Genomic DNA, 20,418 nt, shown 5'->3' with positions numbered 1-20,418 from the left:
TACAAATTCAGTTGGTCTGGAACTTTCCGCTCACGAGTTGATCGTCTCAGTTCAACTTTAGTTCTAGGCGAGCGTTCTGAGTCAGTTGTGACTGAAGGCTGAGTAACCGATCTGATAGGAGTGGTAATGACCACATCAGAGACTGAAGATCCAGGTTCAGGAATGACAGCAGAGTCCTCTGATGAAAGAACATTGGTTGGTTGGTTGGTCACTAACTGCATCTTCCTCAAACGGTTCCAGTTCATCCGTGTGCCACAGTTTTACCTGGTCAACATGTTTCCTGCATGTTTGCCCATTCGTGAGCATGACAATAAACACTCTGTTACCCTCCTTGGCTGTAACAGTATCGGTGATCCACTTTGGACCTTGACCATAGTTCAGTACATAAACTGGATCGTTAACAGAAATATCACGTGACACAGCAGCACGATCATGACACCATTGTTGTCGTTGACGTCTGTTTTCAACACGATCATTCAAATTAGGATGAACAAGAGAAAGCTTGGTCTTGAGATTTCTCTTCCTCAGTAGTTCAGCAAGGGAAACCCCAGTAAGCGTATGAGGTCATGTCCTGTAACTGAGCAATATACATGACAAACGAGTCTGCAATGAACCCTGAGTTACTTTGCTTGATCGTTTGAACAGATTCTGCTGGTACTTTACTTAGCTGCAGGCAAGTATTGCACTGCTGCACACATGATTCCAGATCAGTCAATTCCAGGCCACCATACATGAGACCTAGCAATAGCTTTCATCATGACAATACCGGATGAGTGCTATGTAGTTCATGTACAAATTTTTCTCTACCTTTCTTAGGCATAACAACACGATTACCCCACAGTAAACAATCTGACTGAATGGACAGCTCAACTTTGCGACGGTTGTAAGGTTTGGTCTCATCATGCATCTCCATAGGTATTGCAGACCAATCACCACTGAGGACACAACATTTCACAACCGATAAGATAGGGTCATGGCTGGTCCAGAACCTAACTTATTGAGCAGTGACAAGAGTTCCTTCACTCACAAAAGCATCCATTACTAACAGTAGATCTGCAGGTTGAGGCGTCTTCATATCAGGTGTGAGCAAAGGCAGACGACTCAGTACATCGGCACAATTCTCAGTACCGAGTCTATGACGAATAACTCCTGAGTACGGGACGATGCATTGGTATTGATACCTTTGTTTTCTGAAAACAATGAAATGAGTGGCTTGTGATCTGTTTCGAGTTCAAAACAAAGACCAAACAGGTACTGATGCATCTTTTTTATCCCATACACACAGGCCAAAGCTTCTTTTTCTACCATGCTGTAAGCTCTTTCCGCTTTTGATAAACTTCTCGAAGCATACGCAACAGGTTGTAGCTTACCCGACTCATTTGCTTGGAGTACACAGTGAACCTCATATGTTGAAGCATCACAGGCCAATACAAGATGCTTCCACGGATCATAATGGACAAGCAACTCGTTTGAACAGAGCAGATTCTTAGCTTTCTCAAAGGCTCTATCTTGAGACACACCCCAGACCCAGTTGTCGCCTTTTCTGAGTAGCATGTACAGTGGTTCCAATAAAGTGCTCAATCTGGGTAAGAAATTACCAAAGTAGTTGAGTAGCCCAGCTCCGTTACATTCTGAGGCCTAGGTGCATTTTTGATGGCCTTGGTTTTTGAATCAGTAGGCCTGATGCCATCAGCGGAACTCTTCCTCCCCAGGAATTCAACTTCAGGTGCCATGAAAACACACTTCGAACGTTTCAGCCTGAGTCCCACTTTGTTCAGACGATGTAGGACTTCTTCAAGATTGTTCAGATGTTCAGCAGTGTCACGACCTGTGACCAGAATGTCATCTTGAAACATGACAATTCTAGGAACGGACTTCAATGGGCTCCATATTCCTCAGAAATATGGCTGCAGCTGAACGAATTCCAAAAGGAAACCTATTGTAGACAAACAGTCCTTTATGGGTGTTGATGCAGGTGAGTTTCTTCGAAGTGCCGACAAGCTCCTGTGTCATATAGCCGACGTCAGATCTAGCTTAGTGAACGACTTTCCACCAGCTAGCATGGCGAACAGGTCATTAGCCTTCGGTAACTGATCATCATCAACAATGTGATGAGTGGCAATACGCTTGCTCAGTTGTGGGCACATTTTCTGAAGATGCCCCACTTTCGAACAGCCACTACAGGAGTATTGTTTAAACAGACACTGATGAGGCCGATGATTGCCCCCACAATGCCAAAAGGGTGAAATCAGATTCGTACCAATTGGCAGACTCTGAGTGTAAGGTCCTGTCCCCTCAGTACAGATTCACACGAGGCATGTAGTGAAGTCAAGGTCACTCTGGACCTGCACCTTTATTTCAGAGCTCTGGAATGCTGCACTTGCCTGAGACCTGTCCTTATATACCTGTCTCTTGCAAGTGCACCCCTGGTGATAAGGTATGCTGGTGGTTACAGGTCATATCTTATTTCAGTCATGTATAGCATGTTAGGATACAGTTATATATAATAATGTAAGATACATGACATCACCCTCCCCCAAGGTCTTATTGTCTTTATAGGTTCAGTCTCTCAGGTGGTCTACGCTCTCGCGTGGAGCGTCTGAGTTGTGGTTCAGTTGTTTGCCTTGGTGTCTGTTTTTCTTTGGGTGTGGTTGCTGGTATCTCGCCTGGGCTGTCTGTTTCGATTGGTGTGATTGTTGTTGACTCGCCTGGGCTGTCTGTTGGGATTGCCCTTTCCTCAGGTTGTTCCCTCTGTCTGTCCACCGGGTGTGGTGCGAGTTCCACATTGTAGTCTGCCTCTGGTTCCGCAGTGTTGGTAAATCTGCTTTTGACTTGGTCTACATGCCTCAGGCAGGTTTTGCTATTGTCCATTTGTATTACCAGTAGCCTGTTTCCTTCCTTGCCCATTACTGTCCCTGCAAGCCATTTGGGACCCCTGCCATGGTTTAGTACAAACACTTTGTCCCCTATCTCATTCCATCTCCCCCTCGAAGTTCTGTTATGGTACTCAGTCAGCTTACGGCACTTTGCCTCAACAATTTTGTGCATGTCTGAGAGGATTAATGAGAGCCTTGTTTTTAAAGTCCTTTTCATCAACAGTTGCGCGGGGGGGATCCCAGTCAGTAAGTGCGGACGAGATCCGTATGCCAGCAGCAGTCGCGACAGGTGACCCTGCAGCGTGGGACCTTGGATTTTAAGCATGCCTTGTTTAATGATTTGCACTGCTCTCTCCGCCTGGCCGTTGGAGGCCGGCTTGAACGGTGCCGTCTTGACGTGATTTATGCCGTGGTCAATTATAAAGTCTTGGAATTCTGCGCTGGTGAAGCACGGACCATTGTCACTGACCAATGTGTCAGGGATTCCGTGCGTTGCAAACATGGTTGCGAGGCTCTCTACAGTGGTGGAGGTTGTGCTCGAGTTTAAAATGGTGCATTCGATCCACTTTGAAAATGCATCTACAAATACGACGAACATTTTGCCCATGAATGGGCCCGCATAGTCTACATGCACCCGCGACCACGGTTTGGTAGGCCAGGGCCAGGGGCTCAGTGGAGCCTCCCTGGGGGCATTGCTGAGTTGGGCACAAATGGTGCACCTTCGGTCGCAGAACTCCAAGTCCGCGTCAATACCAGGCCACCAGACGTGGGATCTGGCTATGGCCTTCATGAGAACGATCCCCGGGTGCTCGCGGTGGAACTCCCGGACAAATGCCTCTCTGCCTCACAGAGGCATGACTACTCGGCTGCCCCACATCAGGCAGTCTGCTTGTAGTGATAGCTCATGCATGCGCCTGTGAAAGGGTTTTAATTCCTCGGGGCAGGCATCGCGAGTCTCTGCCCAGTCGCCGGTTAGGACACACCTTTTTACTAAGGATAACTTGGGGTCGATGGCCGTCCAGGCTCTGATTTGGCGAGCCGTCATGGGCGAACCTGTGGACTCAAAGGCATTGATTGCCATGACTATCACAGTCCTGTTCGTCAGACCCTTCCGTGGTCTCCAGGGGTAGCCTGCTGAGCGCGTCGGCACAGTTGTCTGTGCCTGGTCTGTGCCTTATGGTATAGTCGTAGGACGCCAGCATGAATGCCCACCGTTGAATTCGCGCCAAGGCGTTGGCGTTTATTGCCTTGCTCTCGGATAGGAGGGACGTGAGGGGCTTGTGGTCGGTTTCTAACGCGAACTTGGCCCCAAAAAGGTATTTGTATATCTTTTTGACACCGTACACGCACGCGAGCGCTTCCTTCTCTACCATTCCGTACCCGCGCTCCGCCCGCGAAAGTGACCTGGAGGCATAAGCTATGGGTTGTAATTTGCCCGCACTATTGACATGTTGCAAAACGCACCCGACCCCATACGCTGACGCATCGCATGTGAGAACTAGCTTTTTACCTGGATCAAAGAAAGTCAAAACACTGTTGGAACACAGAAGGTTGCGTGCCTTATTGAAGGCGCGTTCCTGGGCGTCCCCCAAAACCAATCGCACCCCTTCCTGAGTAGTACATGGAGAGGCTCCAGCAGCGTGCTTAAGTTCTGCATAAAGTTCCCAAAGTAATTGAGTAGCCCGAGAAAGGCGTGCAGTTCTGAGACATTCCAGAGCCTGGGTGCCAGGCGAATTGCTTCTGTTTTGGACTCTGTTGGGCGGATTCCATCAGAGGCAATCCTTCTGCCCAAAAATTCAACCTCGGGTGCGAGAAACCGGCACTCGGATTTCTTGACTCGTAGGCCTACCCGATCCAACCGCTTTAGTACTTCCTCCAAATTACGGAGATGGGAGTCGGTGTCCTTGCCCGTGATAGGTATGTCGTCTTGAAATACAACCGTCCCCGGGATGGACTTGAGCAGACTCTCCATGTTGCGCTGGAATATGGCAGCTGCCGACCTGATGCCGAATGGGCATCGATTGTACATGAAAAGGCCTCGATGTTTGTTGATGGTGAGTAGCTTGGATTCCTCGGTCAATTCTTGCGTCATATACGCAGATGTGAGGTCTAATTTTGAGAAAAGTTTACCTCCAGCCAATGTGGCAACTAGTCCTCCGCTCTGGGCAGCGGGTACTGGTCCTGTCGGGAGACTCTGTTTATGGTAGATTTGTAGTCCCCACAGATTTGTACGGATCCATCAGGCTTCATGACTGGGACGATAGGACTTGCCCAGTCGCTAAATTCCACAGGTGATATAATGCCTTCCCACAGAAGCTTGTCTAGTTCGTGTTCAATCTTTTCCCTCATCACATAGGGTACAGCTCTGGCCTTGTGATGGACCGGTCTAGCATCCTGTGTGACGTAGATTTTGACTTTGGCCCCATTGAAAGTGCCCACACCTGGCTGAAAGAGATGTTCAAATCGCTTTATAACTGTTGAGCAGGAGGTCTGTTCCTCTAATGACATGGCATGGACATCATCCCATTTCCAGTTTCGTTTTGCCAGCCAGCTTCTCCCCAGCAGTGCTGGGGGGTCTCCGGGGACAATCCACAGGGGAAGTCGGTTCACTGTCCCTTTGTGTGTGACAGAGAGCATGGCGCTGCCGAGGACTGGTACGATTTCTTTGGTATAGGTCCTTAGTTTGGTGTCGACCCTTGTGAGTTTTGGTCTATCTCTTTTATGCGGCCACAGTTGTTCAAATTGTTGAGCGCCCATGAGAGATTGACTCGCTCCCGTATCCAGCTCCATGTTGACAGATATCCCGTTGAGCAGGACCCTCATCGTTATAGGAGGCGGCCTGTTGTAGGAGCAGCGGCCATTGATCGTGTTGACCCGCTGTACATCGGTGTCCCGGGTACTGTCCCCACCATCTTCTGGTCCGCTTTCCGACCCATCCGATTCGTATACCAGCCGAGCTGCCATTTTTTTGCACATGCGGGCCAAATGCCCTGTATATTCACAATTTCTGCAAACAGCCTGCTGAAATCGGCATCTCCTTGACGAGTGCCTACCACCACACCTCCAGCACAGACCTGTTCTATTGTTTAAAGTGTTCCCAAAGAATGAGCTGCGTCTGGCTGATCTCTCTTGAGCTTCTCTCAGTTTGTAGTTGATTGCTCGCATTGTGGGTTGATGAGGTGTGAACGACCGTTCCTGTGGCCTTTGATGGCTTCTGCCTGCTGTCGAGAGCCTGTTCTCCCGGTTTTGTCTGTGTGTGGGGGTAACAGCTTGTTTAGTGCTGTGAACTTCTTGTTCCGATATTTCGTTAGTTGTCGTACCTGCATTGTAAATCAACCTCGTTTCTTCTTCCCCTACCAAGAATGTCTCTGCAACCAGTGCTGCTGCCTCTAAGGTCAGGTTCTTAGTCTCTATGAGCTTTTGGAATATGCCTGCGTGGCCTATTCCTTCAATGAAAAAGTCTCTCAGCATTTCTCTCCTCAGTTCATCGGAGAACTCACATAAACTAGCCAACCTCCGAAGTTCCGCCACGAAGTCGGGTATGCTCTGGCCCACACAGCGTCTGTAGTTGTAGAACCTGTGTCTGGCCATGTGTGGACTGCTCGCTGGCTTCAGGTGGTCTCTTACCAGTGTGCTCAATTCTTCAAACGACTTGCTTGCTGGTTTCTCGGGTGCCAACAGATCCTTCATTAAAGCGTATGTTTTCGAGCCACAGCTGGTCAAGAGATGGGCTCTTCTCTTGTCTGCCTTATCGTCGCCTAACTAGTCTTTGGTTACAAAGCTTTGCTGGAGCCTTTCTATAAAGTCCTCCCAATTGTCTCCTGCATTGTACTTTTCATCTGATCCGTTGTTCGCTATTCTGTGGATTCTGTAATCCCGTAACTCGTCGCCACTGTAAAGTCCTGTCCCCTCAGTACAGATTCAAACGAGGCATGTAGCGAAGTCAAGGTCACTCTGGACCTGCACCTTTATTTCACAGCTCTGGAATGCTGCACTTGCCTGAGACCTGCCCTTATATACCTGTCTCTTGCAAGTGCACCCCTGGTGGTAAGGTATGCTGGTGGTTACAGGTCATATCTTATTACAGTCATGTATAGCATGTTAGGATACAGTTATATATAATAATGTAAGATACATGACACTGAACAGCTACAGGTTTCACATAAACAGTTGAGTTAGCCCTGCCATAAGCAGCTCTGCCAGAAGACGACACAATCTTGTTTACAGTACCTGCTGCGGAGCTCCGACTCTTCGATGATATCTGCCTCAAATTATCATCAGTCGTCATGCATGCCTGGGCAGTCGCGATGGCCTTCTTCAAATCCAGTTTCTCTTCGGCCAATAACTTCCGAAGAATCACATCGTGATTGATGCCTATGACGAAGAAATCTCTCAACATGTTTTCCAACACATTCCCGAACTTAAACGGCTCAGCAAGACGTCGTAAGTCGGCGACGAATCCTGACACATCCTGGCCCTCAGCATGAACATGCATATAGAAGCGATAGCATGAGATGATGATCCCCTCTTTTGGCTTAACATGGTCACACACCAAAACACACAAATCCTCGTACTCTTTGTCCGTTGGACGTAAAGGTGAGAGACGGTTCTTGATGAGGCCGTAAACTTTCTGACCACAAATGCGCCAGCTTCTCCCTTCATTTTGTTGGCCACAAAACATTGATCCAGGCGGTCAATGAAATCCGCCCAATCCTCGCCATCCATGAATTCCAATAGTGCCCATTGTACATGTGAATGTTCTTAATTTACCTCGTCACCAAATGTAATGACTCAAGAGTCTTGTTACTGTAAACGGCGTCAGGTGGAAACCTGATCCATCTTTATTTGCGCCCAAAGTACCGGCGTGACACAGTACTCGCGCTTATATACACCCGTGACCGCGCATACAGCCCGATGACCTCAGACAGTAGCGCCCTCTGGTGTCTAATGACCCCAGGCATCAATACATAACACAAAGTAACAACAGAAACATATTAGACCTGATTCTGCTTTGCAAAGTTGAAAGCAGATAGAGGTACTGGAAGTGTATGGCTTGTATGATGCTCATTTTTCTTCTTTCTCCAATCTACCCACACACACATGCGCGCACACACACACACACACACACATACATTCCATGGTTGAAACCTACTCTGATCAAGGTCTAGTTCCCATGTGTCCATTCCAGCTTCCTTGATTCTTTAAGGCCCAGCTCTCACATCTCAAAATCTTGCCTCCTCCATTGTTTGACCACCTGACACTTGTGGGTGCGCATGCACTGGAACATTACCATTCTCCACTGTGCATGTGCAGACGTCCCGGCACATTTTCCAGCGCAGGCTCCACCCCCCGATTCAACGGGCCACGCTGTGTGGCTGCAGTGAAGAGGCCAGACAGCGGCCAAAGTTGCAACATTTTTTTCGAGAGCATCTCCGGATGTACTTCAGCGGCGCAACTGGGATAAGTATGCTGAAAAACGGGCTTGGCCAAAATTGAACCCTTAGTAAGTTGATAAGTGGACATTGCCCTAGCTCTTCATCAGTTACCCAGAAAGAGAGCTTTCCTTCTTCAGGTTTTCTTGGGCTTGTTCCACTAACCAAGTCCATACATTACTTGACGATGATGTGTTCTCCTTCTATATGATTTACCCCTTTTTTAGCATTAAACCAGTTGCAATATATTAATCAGGCCTCCCTGCCTTCTGTTATGGTTCTCCCAGATAGTCTCGGCACCATTCTTGTCAAGGTATGATCAAGCCCATTGCTCTCCCTGAATTCAGTGCAGCTTGTACTGGGCATCTGCTGAATCCCTTGATCATTCTCCCATGTAGCCGTGCTGTTTTAGGCTTGCACCACCCAGTTAGTCCCACTTTGGTCAGATTCAATATTACAGGTACCACTTCATGATGCACATCATGGTGGACTATCATTTGAGTTGGGATTGCCAATAGCCCATTTGTTGGCCCTGGAATGTGTTTATGACAAACAATTCGCTTTTCCCACAAATCTGTTTATTCATTGGAGAAGGAGCCTTTGGATGAGTTTTTTTTAACTCTACTGGTTGTACAACCGCGCTCTTGTCCTTGCACCCCTTGATATAATGGACGGTTACATTGGTATGATTACGTCACTGGAAATGTAACCCTATCCTATACCTTCGGCCGACCCTATCTACCATTTACGATATGTCTCTTACTACTTCGTGAGATTGGCGGGGTTTGCGAGACATGTCTGTAGACAGGAGGTGGTTCCAGATCTGGGACTCGAGGAGATTCTTCCAGTTCCCATTACCTGTTCACTTCCATTTTGGATCATATTGTACCTGATTAGGTGCAGGTATCCCATTAAGCCCCCCTTCTTCCTTATCCGCCTGGAGAGGATGAATCCAGCTCTCCATTTTCATAACCATTTCCTCTTGTCTCGGTACCTGCTGGTGAACTGAAAAAACTTAAATCTGGTTAATATTAAAACCATTTAATTCTCCTTGGTAACCGGGCTGCATATACCATGCGACTAGATTTATCAACTATATTATACGGTCCCTTGTACCGGAGTTCAACACTTCCACCTTGGCATAATTTTGTTCCATTACCTGCAGCGCCCCCCCCACCTCCTACTACTCTGAGATTTACTCGGGGCCAGATGTAGTTGGTTATGATGGTGTGCCCTCCTGATCCCTTAGGCACTGTCCTGTATGTATGTTTGGGTTTACTAACCACCAGGTGGTGCCACTGCTGGAGGTCATTGGACTGTGCACACATGTGTGCGGCTCAGGTATAAAAGGCCAGCCATCTTGTAATGTAATCACTTTGGGCCCTAATAAAGTAGAGCCAGGTTTGTAACTGTTCGGAGTTTACAGTATTCAGTCTATTGAGTTATTGCATACACAACATTTGACGACGAGGTAACAAGAATCTTTGCATGCAAAAATGAGCACAATTGGAATTCTGGAGCGATTCGTGGAGGGAGAAGATTGGGCAGACTTTGTAGCCCGCTTGAACCAGTACTTCGTGGCCAACAAAATGGAGAAAGAGTTCGGCGCCGGGCGGTCCTCCTCGGGGTTTGCGGTCCGAAAATCTATGGACTCAAAGAATCTCCTCTCGCCCTTAAGTCCAACGGACAAGGACTATAAAACATTGTGTGCTCTGGTACGTGACCATCTCAAACCAGATGAAGTCGTCATCATCTCAAGATATTGATCCTATACGCACGTTCGTTCTGAGGGCCAGGATGTATCGGAATTCGTTGCCGACCTAAGACGTCTAGCTGGACCGTGCAAGTTCGAAACTGCGTTGGCAGACATGCTGCGAGACTTCTTTGTAATCGGCATCAACCACGAGGTGATCCTGCGTAAGCTACTGGCAGCGGAGACGCTGGCTTTGAGCAAGGCCATCACGATTGCCCAATCATACATGACGACGGACAAAAAGTTAAAGCAGATATAATTGAAAAATTGGAACTCGGCAAGTACTGTAAACAAGATAGTATCGTCGTTTAGCAGAGTTGCATATGGCAGGGCCTACCCAACTGCGTACGCGAAACCTGTGGCTGTTTAAAGACTGCCAACGGGAATGAATCCGATATCACCGTGTTGGCATTGTGGGGGGAAATCATCAGCATCATCAGTGTTTGTTTAAAAAGTATATTTGTAAAGGCTGTTCGAGAGGGGGACATCTCCAGCGCATGTGTCCGCAACTGAGCAAGCGTGCTGCGACACACCAAGTGGAAGATGATGACTAGTCTAGCACGGATCCGGATATGCAATCCGAGATACCAGAGAAGGAAGTGTATGGACTGTATTCGTTCCTAACAAAGAGCCAACCGATAATGATTGACGTAAAACTTAATGGTGTGCCGGTATCGATGGAATTAGACTTGCGAGTCAATCAATAATGAGCCAGAGGGCATTCGCTAGGCTGTGGGATACTAAGGCTGTGAGGCCTAAGCTGAGTCCAGTCAATGCCAAGTTGCGTATGTACACCAAAGAACTCAACGGTGATTGGCAGTGCAGTAATCAAGGTGTTGTATGTTGGTGCGGTTCACGATTTACCATTATGGATTGTTCCAGGCAATGGTCCAACGCTGTTCGGCAGGAACTGGTTAGAAAAAATCAAATGGAATGGGAACGAGATCAAGGCGTTGTCATCGGAGGAGGATACTCCATGTGCTCAAGTGCTGAGCAAGTTCCCCTCGCTGTTTGAACCAGACATCGGCAATTTCACGGGAGCCAAAGTGCAGATCCATGTGGACTCATCCATCATAAAGTTCGGGCAGTTCCGTACATGATGAGGGAGAAGATCGAAATTGAACTGGCCAGACTCCAGCGTGAAGGGATCATATCACCGGTCGAATTTAACAAATAGGCCAGCCCCATTATTCCCGTGTTGAAAAGTGATGGCACTGTCAGGATTTGTGGAGGTTACAAGGTTACGATTAACCGAGTTTTGAAACAGGATCAATATCCGTTACTGAAGGCGATGACCTGTTTGCAACACTAGTCGGGGGGAAGTCATTCACAAAACTGGATCTGACATCGGCCTACATGACACGGGAGCTGGTCGACACGTCGAAGAAACTTACGTGCATCATCACACATAAAGGACTGTTTATCTACAATAGGTGCTCTTTTGGAATTCGCTTGGCTGCAGCCATATTTCAGAGGAACATGGAGAGTCTACTGAAGTCCATCCCCAAAACCGTCGTATTCTAAGATGAAATACTGGTCACAGGTCGTGACTCCGCCGAACATCTGGACAACCTGGAAGAGGTTCTACATCATCTCGACAAAGTGGGACTCAGAATGAAACGCTTGAAGTGTGTCTTCATGGCACCGGAAGTCGAATTCCTGGCGAGGAAAATTGCTGCTGACCGTATCAGGCCTACGGACTCGAAAACCAAGGCCATCAAAAATACACCCAAGCCTCAGAATGTGACGGAGCTGCGTTCATTCCTTGGTCTACTCAACTACTTCGGTAATTTCTTACCTAGATTGAGCACCGTATTACAGCCACTGCACATGCTGCGTAGAAAAGGCGACAATTGGGTTTGGAATGTGTCTCAAGATAGAGCTTTTGAGAAAACTACTAATCTGCTTTGCTCTAACAAACTGCTGGTTCAGTATGATCATCTAGTACAAGCATCTTGTATTGGCCTGTGATGCTTTGTCATATGGAGTTGGTTGCGTGCTCCAACAAACTAATGAGTCGGGCAAATTACAACCTGTTGCATATGCTTCAAAAAGTTTGTCAATGGCAGAAAGAGCCTACAGCATGGTAGAGAAAGAAGCACTAGCCTATGTGTATGGGGTTAAAAAGATGCATCAGGTGGCTTGTGATCTGTTGTGGTCTTCGGTTTGAACTGGAAACAGATCACAAGCCACTCATACCTTTGTTTTCCATAAACAATGAAATCAATGGCAATGCATCATCCCCCATCCAGAGATGAGCGCTGACATTATCTGCCTACGATTGTCATTCGCCATAGACCTGGCACTGAGAATTGTGCCGAAGCATTGAGCCGTTTGCTGTTGCCCACTCCGGAGGTGGAAACACCACAACCGGCAGACCTACTGTTAGTCGTGGATGCTTTTGAAAGTGAAGGAACCCCTGTCATGGCCCAACAAGTTAAGACCTGGATCAGCCAGGACCTGATATTATCAGTTGTGAAACATTGTATCCTTAGTGGTGATTGGTCTGCCATATCAAGCAAATGTGTGAGGAGACCAAACCTTACATCCGTCGCAAAGACGAACTATCCATTTATTCAGATTGTATACTGTGGGGTAATCGTTTTGTTATGCCCAAGAAAGGCAGAAAGAAATTTGTGCATGATCTACATAGCATGCATCCCGTTATTGTCATGATGAAAGCCATTGCCAGGTCTCATGTATGGTGGCCTGGAATTGACTCTGATCTGGAATCATGTGTGCATCAGTGCAACACTTGCATGCAGCTTAGTAAAGCACCAGCGGAATTGCCGCTGAGTCTGTGGTCGTGGCCACCTAAACCATGGTCCCGGATCTACATCGACTTTGCAGGTCCCTTCTTGGGAAAAATGTTCTTAGTTGTGGTGAATGCTTATTCCAAGTGGATAGAGTGTACAATCATGTCATCCAGTACACCCACAGCTACCATTGAGAGCTTTCGTGTCATGTTTGCTATGCATGGTCTGCCTGACATCGTTGTAAGCGACAACGGATCTTGCTTCACCAGTATGGAGTTTTAAGATTTCCTGAAACATGTGAAGTCAGCACCATTCAAACCCGCATCCAATGGACAAGCAGAGCGTGCGGTCCAAACCATCAAGCAGAGTATGAAACGTGTAACTCAAGGTTCACTGCAAACTCGCTTGTCACGCATATTGCTTAGTTACAGGACAAGACCCCATACGCTTACCGGGATCTCCCCTGCTGAACTATTGATGAAGAGAGGTTTCAAGACCAGGCTCTCTCTTGTCCACCCTGACTTGAATAATTGTGTCGAATATAGACGTCAACGTCAGCAAGGGTATCATGATCGCACTACTGTGTCACGTGACATTTCTATCAATGATCCTGTGTATGTACTGAATTATGGTCAAGGTCCCAAATGGATTGTCGGTACTGTTACGGCCAAGGAGGGTAAGAAAGTGTTTTATCGTTAAGCTCAAGAATGGGCAGACATGCAGGAAACATGTCGATCAGATAAAGCTGTGGCACACCGGTGAACCAGAACAGTGTGAGGAAGACCAATCAGTGACCAACAAACCTACCCTCAGTCATCAGAGGACTCCACTGTCATCAATGAATCCAGACTTTCAATCACTGACGAGATCATTGCCACTCCCATCAGATCAGTTACCCAGCCCCCAGTCATAACAGACTCAGAACGCTCGCCCAAGGCTGGAGTTGAACTGAGACGTTCGACTCAGAGGCGGAAAGCCCCGGACCGTCTCAATTTGTAAAAAGACCGTTACTAATATCTAAAGGGGGATATTGTCATGTATGTATGCTTGGATTTACTAGCCACCAGGTGGCGTCACTGCCGGAGGTCATTGGGCTGTGTGTGCGACCCAGGTATAAAAGGCCAGCCATCTTGTAATGTAATCACTTTGGGCCCTAATAAAGTAGAGCCAGGTTTATATCCAGAGTTTACAGTATTCAGTCTATTGAGTTATTGCATACACAACAGGCACAATCCACTAACCCGTTTAAACAACATCGCTTCTCCCCGATGGTCAGCTACTTAAAACAAAAGAAACAGAGAATCTCTGGCGATTCTGCTTAAGAGCCTGAGGGGTTAATTTGTAACATGATCCTAAAATTCCTTCTACCCCAGGAGCAAATATTCTCTTCAAATTAAGAACATTTCCAATATTCAAAAGGTATCGACCACTGAATTAAAATCGAGTTCACAGCTGCCAGTGAAAGAGTTAACTTCCTTTGTTTCGAAAGCTGATAAACACAGACACCATTGTCTACTTTTGTCCCACAGCTTGCAGCCTTTTCAGTTTAAAGTCTCTGTACTTTTACACTTAAAAGAAACATTCAGAAGAACAACTTCGCACACTGAAAGTCGGGTGACCGACTGTAATCATCAGTTTCTTCTATCATGGTGCACATTGTGACTCGAGAAATTGATACCTGCAACACAAGTAAAGAACTGATTACATTGAATCTCAAACATGGTTACTTTAAACTAATCACTATTTTCTCTTCTCCATCTGCCTGCCCCATAGTTTTCTTCTCTGTTTGCCATTCATTTTTTGAATTTAGAGCATCATCATATTTGGACATAGTTCCCTAGGCAACAAAAGGCCTTTGGTATATCAGTCCAGTGATAATGCAAAAGCCTCGTCAGTTTCTGCAGGCTATTCGACAATAGGAGCATCAACACTGAGCCAGGTCTTGTCCTTCCTAGGTGCCAAATGTTTTATAAGGCAGAATAAGCATTGCACTGGCTAACTCAGCGCAGATAGCAACAATTTGCATTTGTATAGTGCCTTCAATGTAATAAAACTTCCCAAACACTATACATAGAAGTAGGAGAGTTGACTAAAAAAATTGTTGAAAGCATTGGTATTGTGGAGGCTATTAAAGATGGGGAGGGGAAGCGGAAGTTGTAGGGAGAGAGTTCCAGAGGGGACAGTTGAAAGCAGTGCCACCAAATGGGAGAGGTGGATGCATAGAAGCCCAGAGTGAGAGAACTGTCAGGTGCAGGCTGGGACAGAGGAAGGTTGCAGAGGTACGGTGGGGTTGAGATTTGTAAATTAATTCAAGTGCCGACAAGTTAACACCAGTACCATAATTATATTAAAATTAAAATAGTGCTTGCCTCAAATAAAAACTCAGTGCTGACGGCTTCCACGAGTACTGTAATGTTTTTGTCTTTTTTTGGGGGTTACTGTGATAGGTGCGGTATGTAGCAGATTGAATGAAAAAAAATATTGTCAGCAATTAAATGGACCCTGATAACCTGGAAGTTGTTTAACCCAAGGTGTGAAAAATTAGCACTGTATGTTGGAGAACCAGTTTGGTGCAGTCAGAGAATGGTAGAACACGGGTTCAGCTCTCCATTCCAATAAACGTCTTACCTCACAGCTGCACTGCTGTATAGAGTTGGAGGTAAAAGCTGGAAGACCAGAGGACAGGCCCTGTGCTTGAAGAGGGTAAATTCAAAACTAATCTACGGAAACAATATTTCAGTGAGTGAGTGGCCAATCTATGGAACAGACTCCAACTTTGGAAGCAGTTTTCTCTTCTTCTTTGGCAGTCCCTCGGAGTCGAGGATGACTTGCTTCCACACTAAAAATGAGTTCTCAGGTGACTGATGAGTCCGATGTGGCAACTACAGTCTCTGTCACAGGTGGGGCAGACGGTGCTTGCGTTGTCGTGTGCTCCTTCTGCTGTTTGCGCTTGGACCCCGCTTGCTCCCGGCGAAGAGACTCGAGGTGTTTGGCGCATTCCCGGATTATTCTCTTCCACTTTGGGCGATCTTGCACCAGGGATTCCCAGGTGTGGGTGAGGATGTTGCACTTCTTCAAGGAGGCCTTGAGGGTGTTCTTGAAGTGTTTCCTCTGCCCAACTGGGGCTCGTTTGCCGTGTTGGGGCTCTGAGTAGAGCACTTGTTTTGGGAGTCTCGTATCGGGCATACAGATGATGTGGCCCGTCCATCGGAGCTGATGAAGCATGGTCAGTGCTTCGATGCTGGGGATGTTGGCCTGAGCGAGAACACTGACGTTGGTGCGCCTATCGTGCCAATGGATTTGCAGGATCTTGCGGAGACAGCGTTGGTGGTACTTCTCCAGTGCTTTGCTGTGCCTGCTATATATAATCCATGTCTCTGAAACATATAGGAGGGCAGGTATCATTATTGCTCTGTAGACCATGAGCTTTGTGCCGGTTTTAAGGTTCTGGTCTTCAAACACTCTCTTCCTTAGGTGACCAAAGGCTACGCTGGCACACTGAAGGCAGTGTTAGACCTTGTCATCGAAGTTATGCCCTTTTAGGTCAACAGTTGAGAAGCAGTTAGTATTGATTTCTTCAAATGTATGTTGAAGAAAGCTCGTGAAGAAAATAACATTTTGGAATACAGCATATAAGTACTTTGAGACATGACACGTGGCATGATTGGGAGGGGAAAGGTGTCTTTGGACCTAGGGTACCCAAAGCTCTTCACCACTGGGGTTTTCCTCGGGTTATGTCTGGGTCTGTTGTAGACTCATTGATAGCAATAAATCTCTGATTAGTCAACACCTCCATTATCTCCTGAATGGTAGAAGGCAAACGAGAATGGTATGATTTTTTTTTCATCAAGAAATTCCTATGACCTTCTGCCCTTTCCACTGCAGTAGATGCATGACCTGGTCTGAAAAAGGGAGAGGGGATTAACTAGCAAACAGTTAAGACTGGGTAAAAAGGTATGTGCCCTCACAACATGGCACCATATCAAGAAGAATTAAACCAATTAGAATGCTTCTATTTTGTGACTTCTTTTCTATTTCCCAATTCTATTTAATGACAGAGGAAAAACTGATCAACATTTTGATCAACAATGCTGGTGTGATGATGTGTCCCTTCATGAAGACAGAGGATGGGTTCGAGATGCAATTTGGTGTAAATCACCTGGGTAAGTAAATAGCAACTTGCGTTTATAGTGCGTCTTTAAAATGTTTGTTGAACCTTGCTGTGCGCAAACCGGCTGATTAGTTTGCCATCATCACAACAGTGACTACACTTGAAAAGTAATTAATTGACTTTGGGAGATTCTGAGGACATAAAATGTGCTATATAAAAGCAAGTTCTCACTTTCAATTGGAATACTAGGATTTTCTTTGTCAGCCTATTTTCTCCCCTTATTGGTTACTTACTGGAGTACAGTCCCAATATACATTGCCAAAGTAGCACTTGTTTATGTGGGAGTGTGGGCAGTGAGCAGCAGCAGGTTAGTTGATTGCGAGGTAGGCATTATTGCGGAGTCCAGTCTTGTCCTCGGCCAATGGTACTCGCACTCAAAGATTTTCTGTCTACTGGAATATTTTTTAAATGGTGAGAAACTATTAGATATTGATGTTCAGAGAGATTTAGGTATCCTTGTACAAGAAATTAGGAAGGCATTTATTGCTAGGTTAGAGTACAAGAGTTAGGAAGTCTTGCTACAGGTGTACAGGGCTCTGGTGAGACCACACTTGGAGTACTGTGCAGTTTTGGTCTCCTTATTTAAGGAAGGATATACTTGCCTTAGAGGCGGTACAACGAGGGTTGTCCTAGGAGGAGAGATTGAGTAGGTTGGGCTTGTACTCTGGGTTTAGAAGAATGAGAGGTGATCTAATTGAAACACACAAGATTCTGAGGGGGATTGACATGGTAGATGCTGAGAGGCTGTCTCCCCTTGCTGGAGAGCCTAGAACTAGGGGGCATAGTCTCAGGATAATGGATCGACCATTTAATACTGAGATGAGGAATTTCGTCACTTGGAAGATTGTGAATCTTTGGAATTCTCTGTCCCGAGAGTGCTATGGATGCTCAAAGTCGTTAAGTATATTCAAAGCTGATAGATTTTTGAACTCCAGAGGAATCAAAGGATATGGGGATTGGGCAGGGAAGTGAACTTTGAGGTCGATGATCAGCTATGATCTCATTGAGTGGCGGAACGGTCTACTGCTGCTCCTAGTTCTTATGTGCTCTCCCCCCACCTCCCACCTTATGCCCTCAATAATTACCAAGTTTTTTGCACTTTAACTTCTACAGCAAAACCCTCCAAATCTCAATTACTGGTGAGCAGAGTATTTCTGCATTTACTGAGAATGTTGACTTTGTAATAGAGTAAGGTAATTTGTGAGTTCTAAACGCAGCACAAAATATCCCAGGGAAATGGAAAACCTAATATTATGATGTTGAATGTTTTGCATTCCTTTCTGTTAGGTCATTTCTTGCTGACCTACCTGCTTCTCGATCTCATTAAAAGATCAACTCCTGCTCGTATTGTTAACGTATCGTCCTTTGCTCACACCTTCGGTCGGATCAACTTTAAAGATCTGCAGAGTGAGGAGAGTTATGATGGGGGCCAGGCCTACTGCCAAAGTAAACTAGCAAACGTGCTGTTCACTCGGGAATTGGCCAAGCGTCTGAAAGGTATGATGCAAATTGTATCTCCGCAATTTAGTTAAAATATTTCAGAAATTGCGTACATATCATCTAGAAAGATCAATTGTTCATAATCAATCATAATTCAAAAGTCCAACTAATAAATGAACATTTATACTGGCTTTCTGTATTAATTTAAGATGTAACCACATCTTTGATCAAACAGATGCCAACGAGTAACTAAGCTATACAGATCAAGAATGGTCCCAGTGCAAATCTCTGGCATGTGGTCTCAGCCTTTGTGGTGGGAGGGAAGCTACAGTTGGCTTCAATGCTCCTGCGTGAGGGAGGAACATATCGCCAGAGATCCAGCTCCTGATCACAGTAGTGATGTCAGTAAGTGTACATGTGTGGACAGGATCAGGTTCTGATCCATGTGTGGTCAAAATTTATTCAATAAAGAGATAGGCTAGTTTAATTGAGGACTTCAATAAGCCAAATATACATTATGCATACTCAGCTATTTTGCACTTTGCAATTTGACAGAGACACTCTTCTACATATACTAGACAAAAAAAAACTACACCTATGACAAAGCCAATAAAAGAACTTGAACCAAGGATTGCAGACTGACATTGAGTACCAAAAACACCATTTTATATATCCTAAACTTTCAAAGGAACATCCTCAATTCTATCAACCAATCTAAGTGACACATGTTCATTCAGCCCTCTGGTGTCGATCACCTCACAGCCCTGTTGATACCTCTAATGACCTCCAAATCAGTGAAACACCAGCATCTACACATGTCAGGTCACTCGTTTACTCCTTAGCTTCTTAGTTCACAAAGGTTCTCACACAGGTCCAGATAAGGCAGGACATCTTTATGTACCCTTCAATGAGCCCGTAGCCTTGATGGCTTGTTTTCTGTCCGTTTTTTGTTTGTAAAAGCACTTAGGAGCATTTATGGTTTAATCAGCATCAGCCTTTTCCTTTCCTAGCAGTCGGTGATTGACTCCATTTTGAGAACACATTTAAAAGAAATAAAACGTTTAAGGCATTTCTTGGGCGATTTCTCCTGCAACTTGTCATGTCTCACAGATGAAGACCATCTGATACCACAGAGCAGCCAGCGCCTGAGGAACTATATCCAAGCACACGAGTCAGCAGCTTCAGGATTGGAGAAAATGGTTAATGCATAGAGAGGTAGCCTGACTGATGCTGGGAATTCCCAAACTCCACTCTCTCAAGAATCCTGCACTCTTAAGCAAAATTATTAAGAGCTCCCAGGAATTTGCATCATCTAGGAAGGTGCCAGGTTTGATTCACAAGGACAGCAGGCCCACGAGCTTTCAGGTGTGGTTTATAAACTGCAGTGATACTCCACTTTGTTTCTTTTCTTCATACAGATACCAAAGTCACCACAAATTCTGTGCATCCAGGCTGTGTCAAATCAGAACTAATCAGGCACTCCTCCGTCATGTCTCTGGCATGGAAGGTTCTCAGTTTCCTCATCAAAACACCAAAGCAGGGTGCACAGACTAGTATATACTGTGCGGTAGCTGAAGAATTGCAAGCAACCTCTGGAAAACATTTCAGGTTTGTAACCTATCTTTTTAAAAATTTAATTAAGAAACCACTTTTGGCTGGCCTTTGCTGTCTTCAGGAAGTCAAAGAGCCTTACCCCAGTCGTAGTGCATCATCCCGCCACCGCCCTCGATGGGGTAGTATTGTGTATAGGTTTATTGGGTATGAAGTGAATAGTGAGTTCCGTTAGATATCATCCACTCTAGTGATGTTCGTTGTAGGGGGTTGTAAGAATATGATCCGTCGTCCCTCACTTCCCTCTCTCGGAGGGGGGGGGAGGAGAGAGGGAGGGAGGGAGGGGGGGGAGGAGAGAGGGAGGGAGGGGGGGGGGAGGAGAGAGGGAGGGAGGGGGGGGGAGGAGAGAGGAGGGAGGGAGGGGGGGGAGGAGAGAGGG

At 46.2% G+C, this 20,418-nt stretch overlaps 1 protein-coding gene across 1 annotated transcript in view; it reads left to right on the top strand.

Annotated features, from left to right (window-relative positions):
* Nucleotides 1-20,418, top strand: part of rdh12 (retinol dehydrogenase 12) — a 64,956-nt gene that overhangs the window by 42,624 nt on the left and 1,914 nt on the right. The window contains exons 4-6 of the mRNA XM_070878974.1: nucleotides 16,876-16,980; nucleotides 18,276-18,485; nucleotides 19,847-20,036. Coding sequence (XP_070735075.1) covers nucleotides 16,876-16,980; nucleotides 18,276-18,485; nucleotides 19,847-20,036 — 505 coding nt within the window. The remainder of the gene's footprint in view (nucleotides 1-16,875; nucleotides 16,981-18,275; nucleotides 18,486-19,846; nucleotides 20,037-20,418) is intronic.

The sequence above is a fragment of the Pristiophorus japonicus genome, chromosome 4 (assembly GCF_044704955.1).
Source record: "Pristiophorus japonicus isolate sPriJap1 chromosome 4, sPriJap1.hap1, whole genome shotgun sequence".
Taxonomy (NCBI): Eukaryota; Metazoa; Chordata; class Chondrichthyes; family Pristiophoridae; genus Pristiophorus; species Pristiophorus japonicus.
The sequence above is the reverse complement of the archived record's forward strand: the minus strand, read 5'-3'. Positions and strand labels throughout refer to the sequence as shown.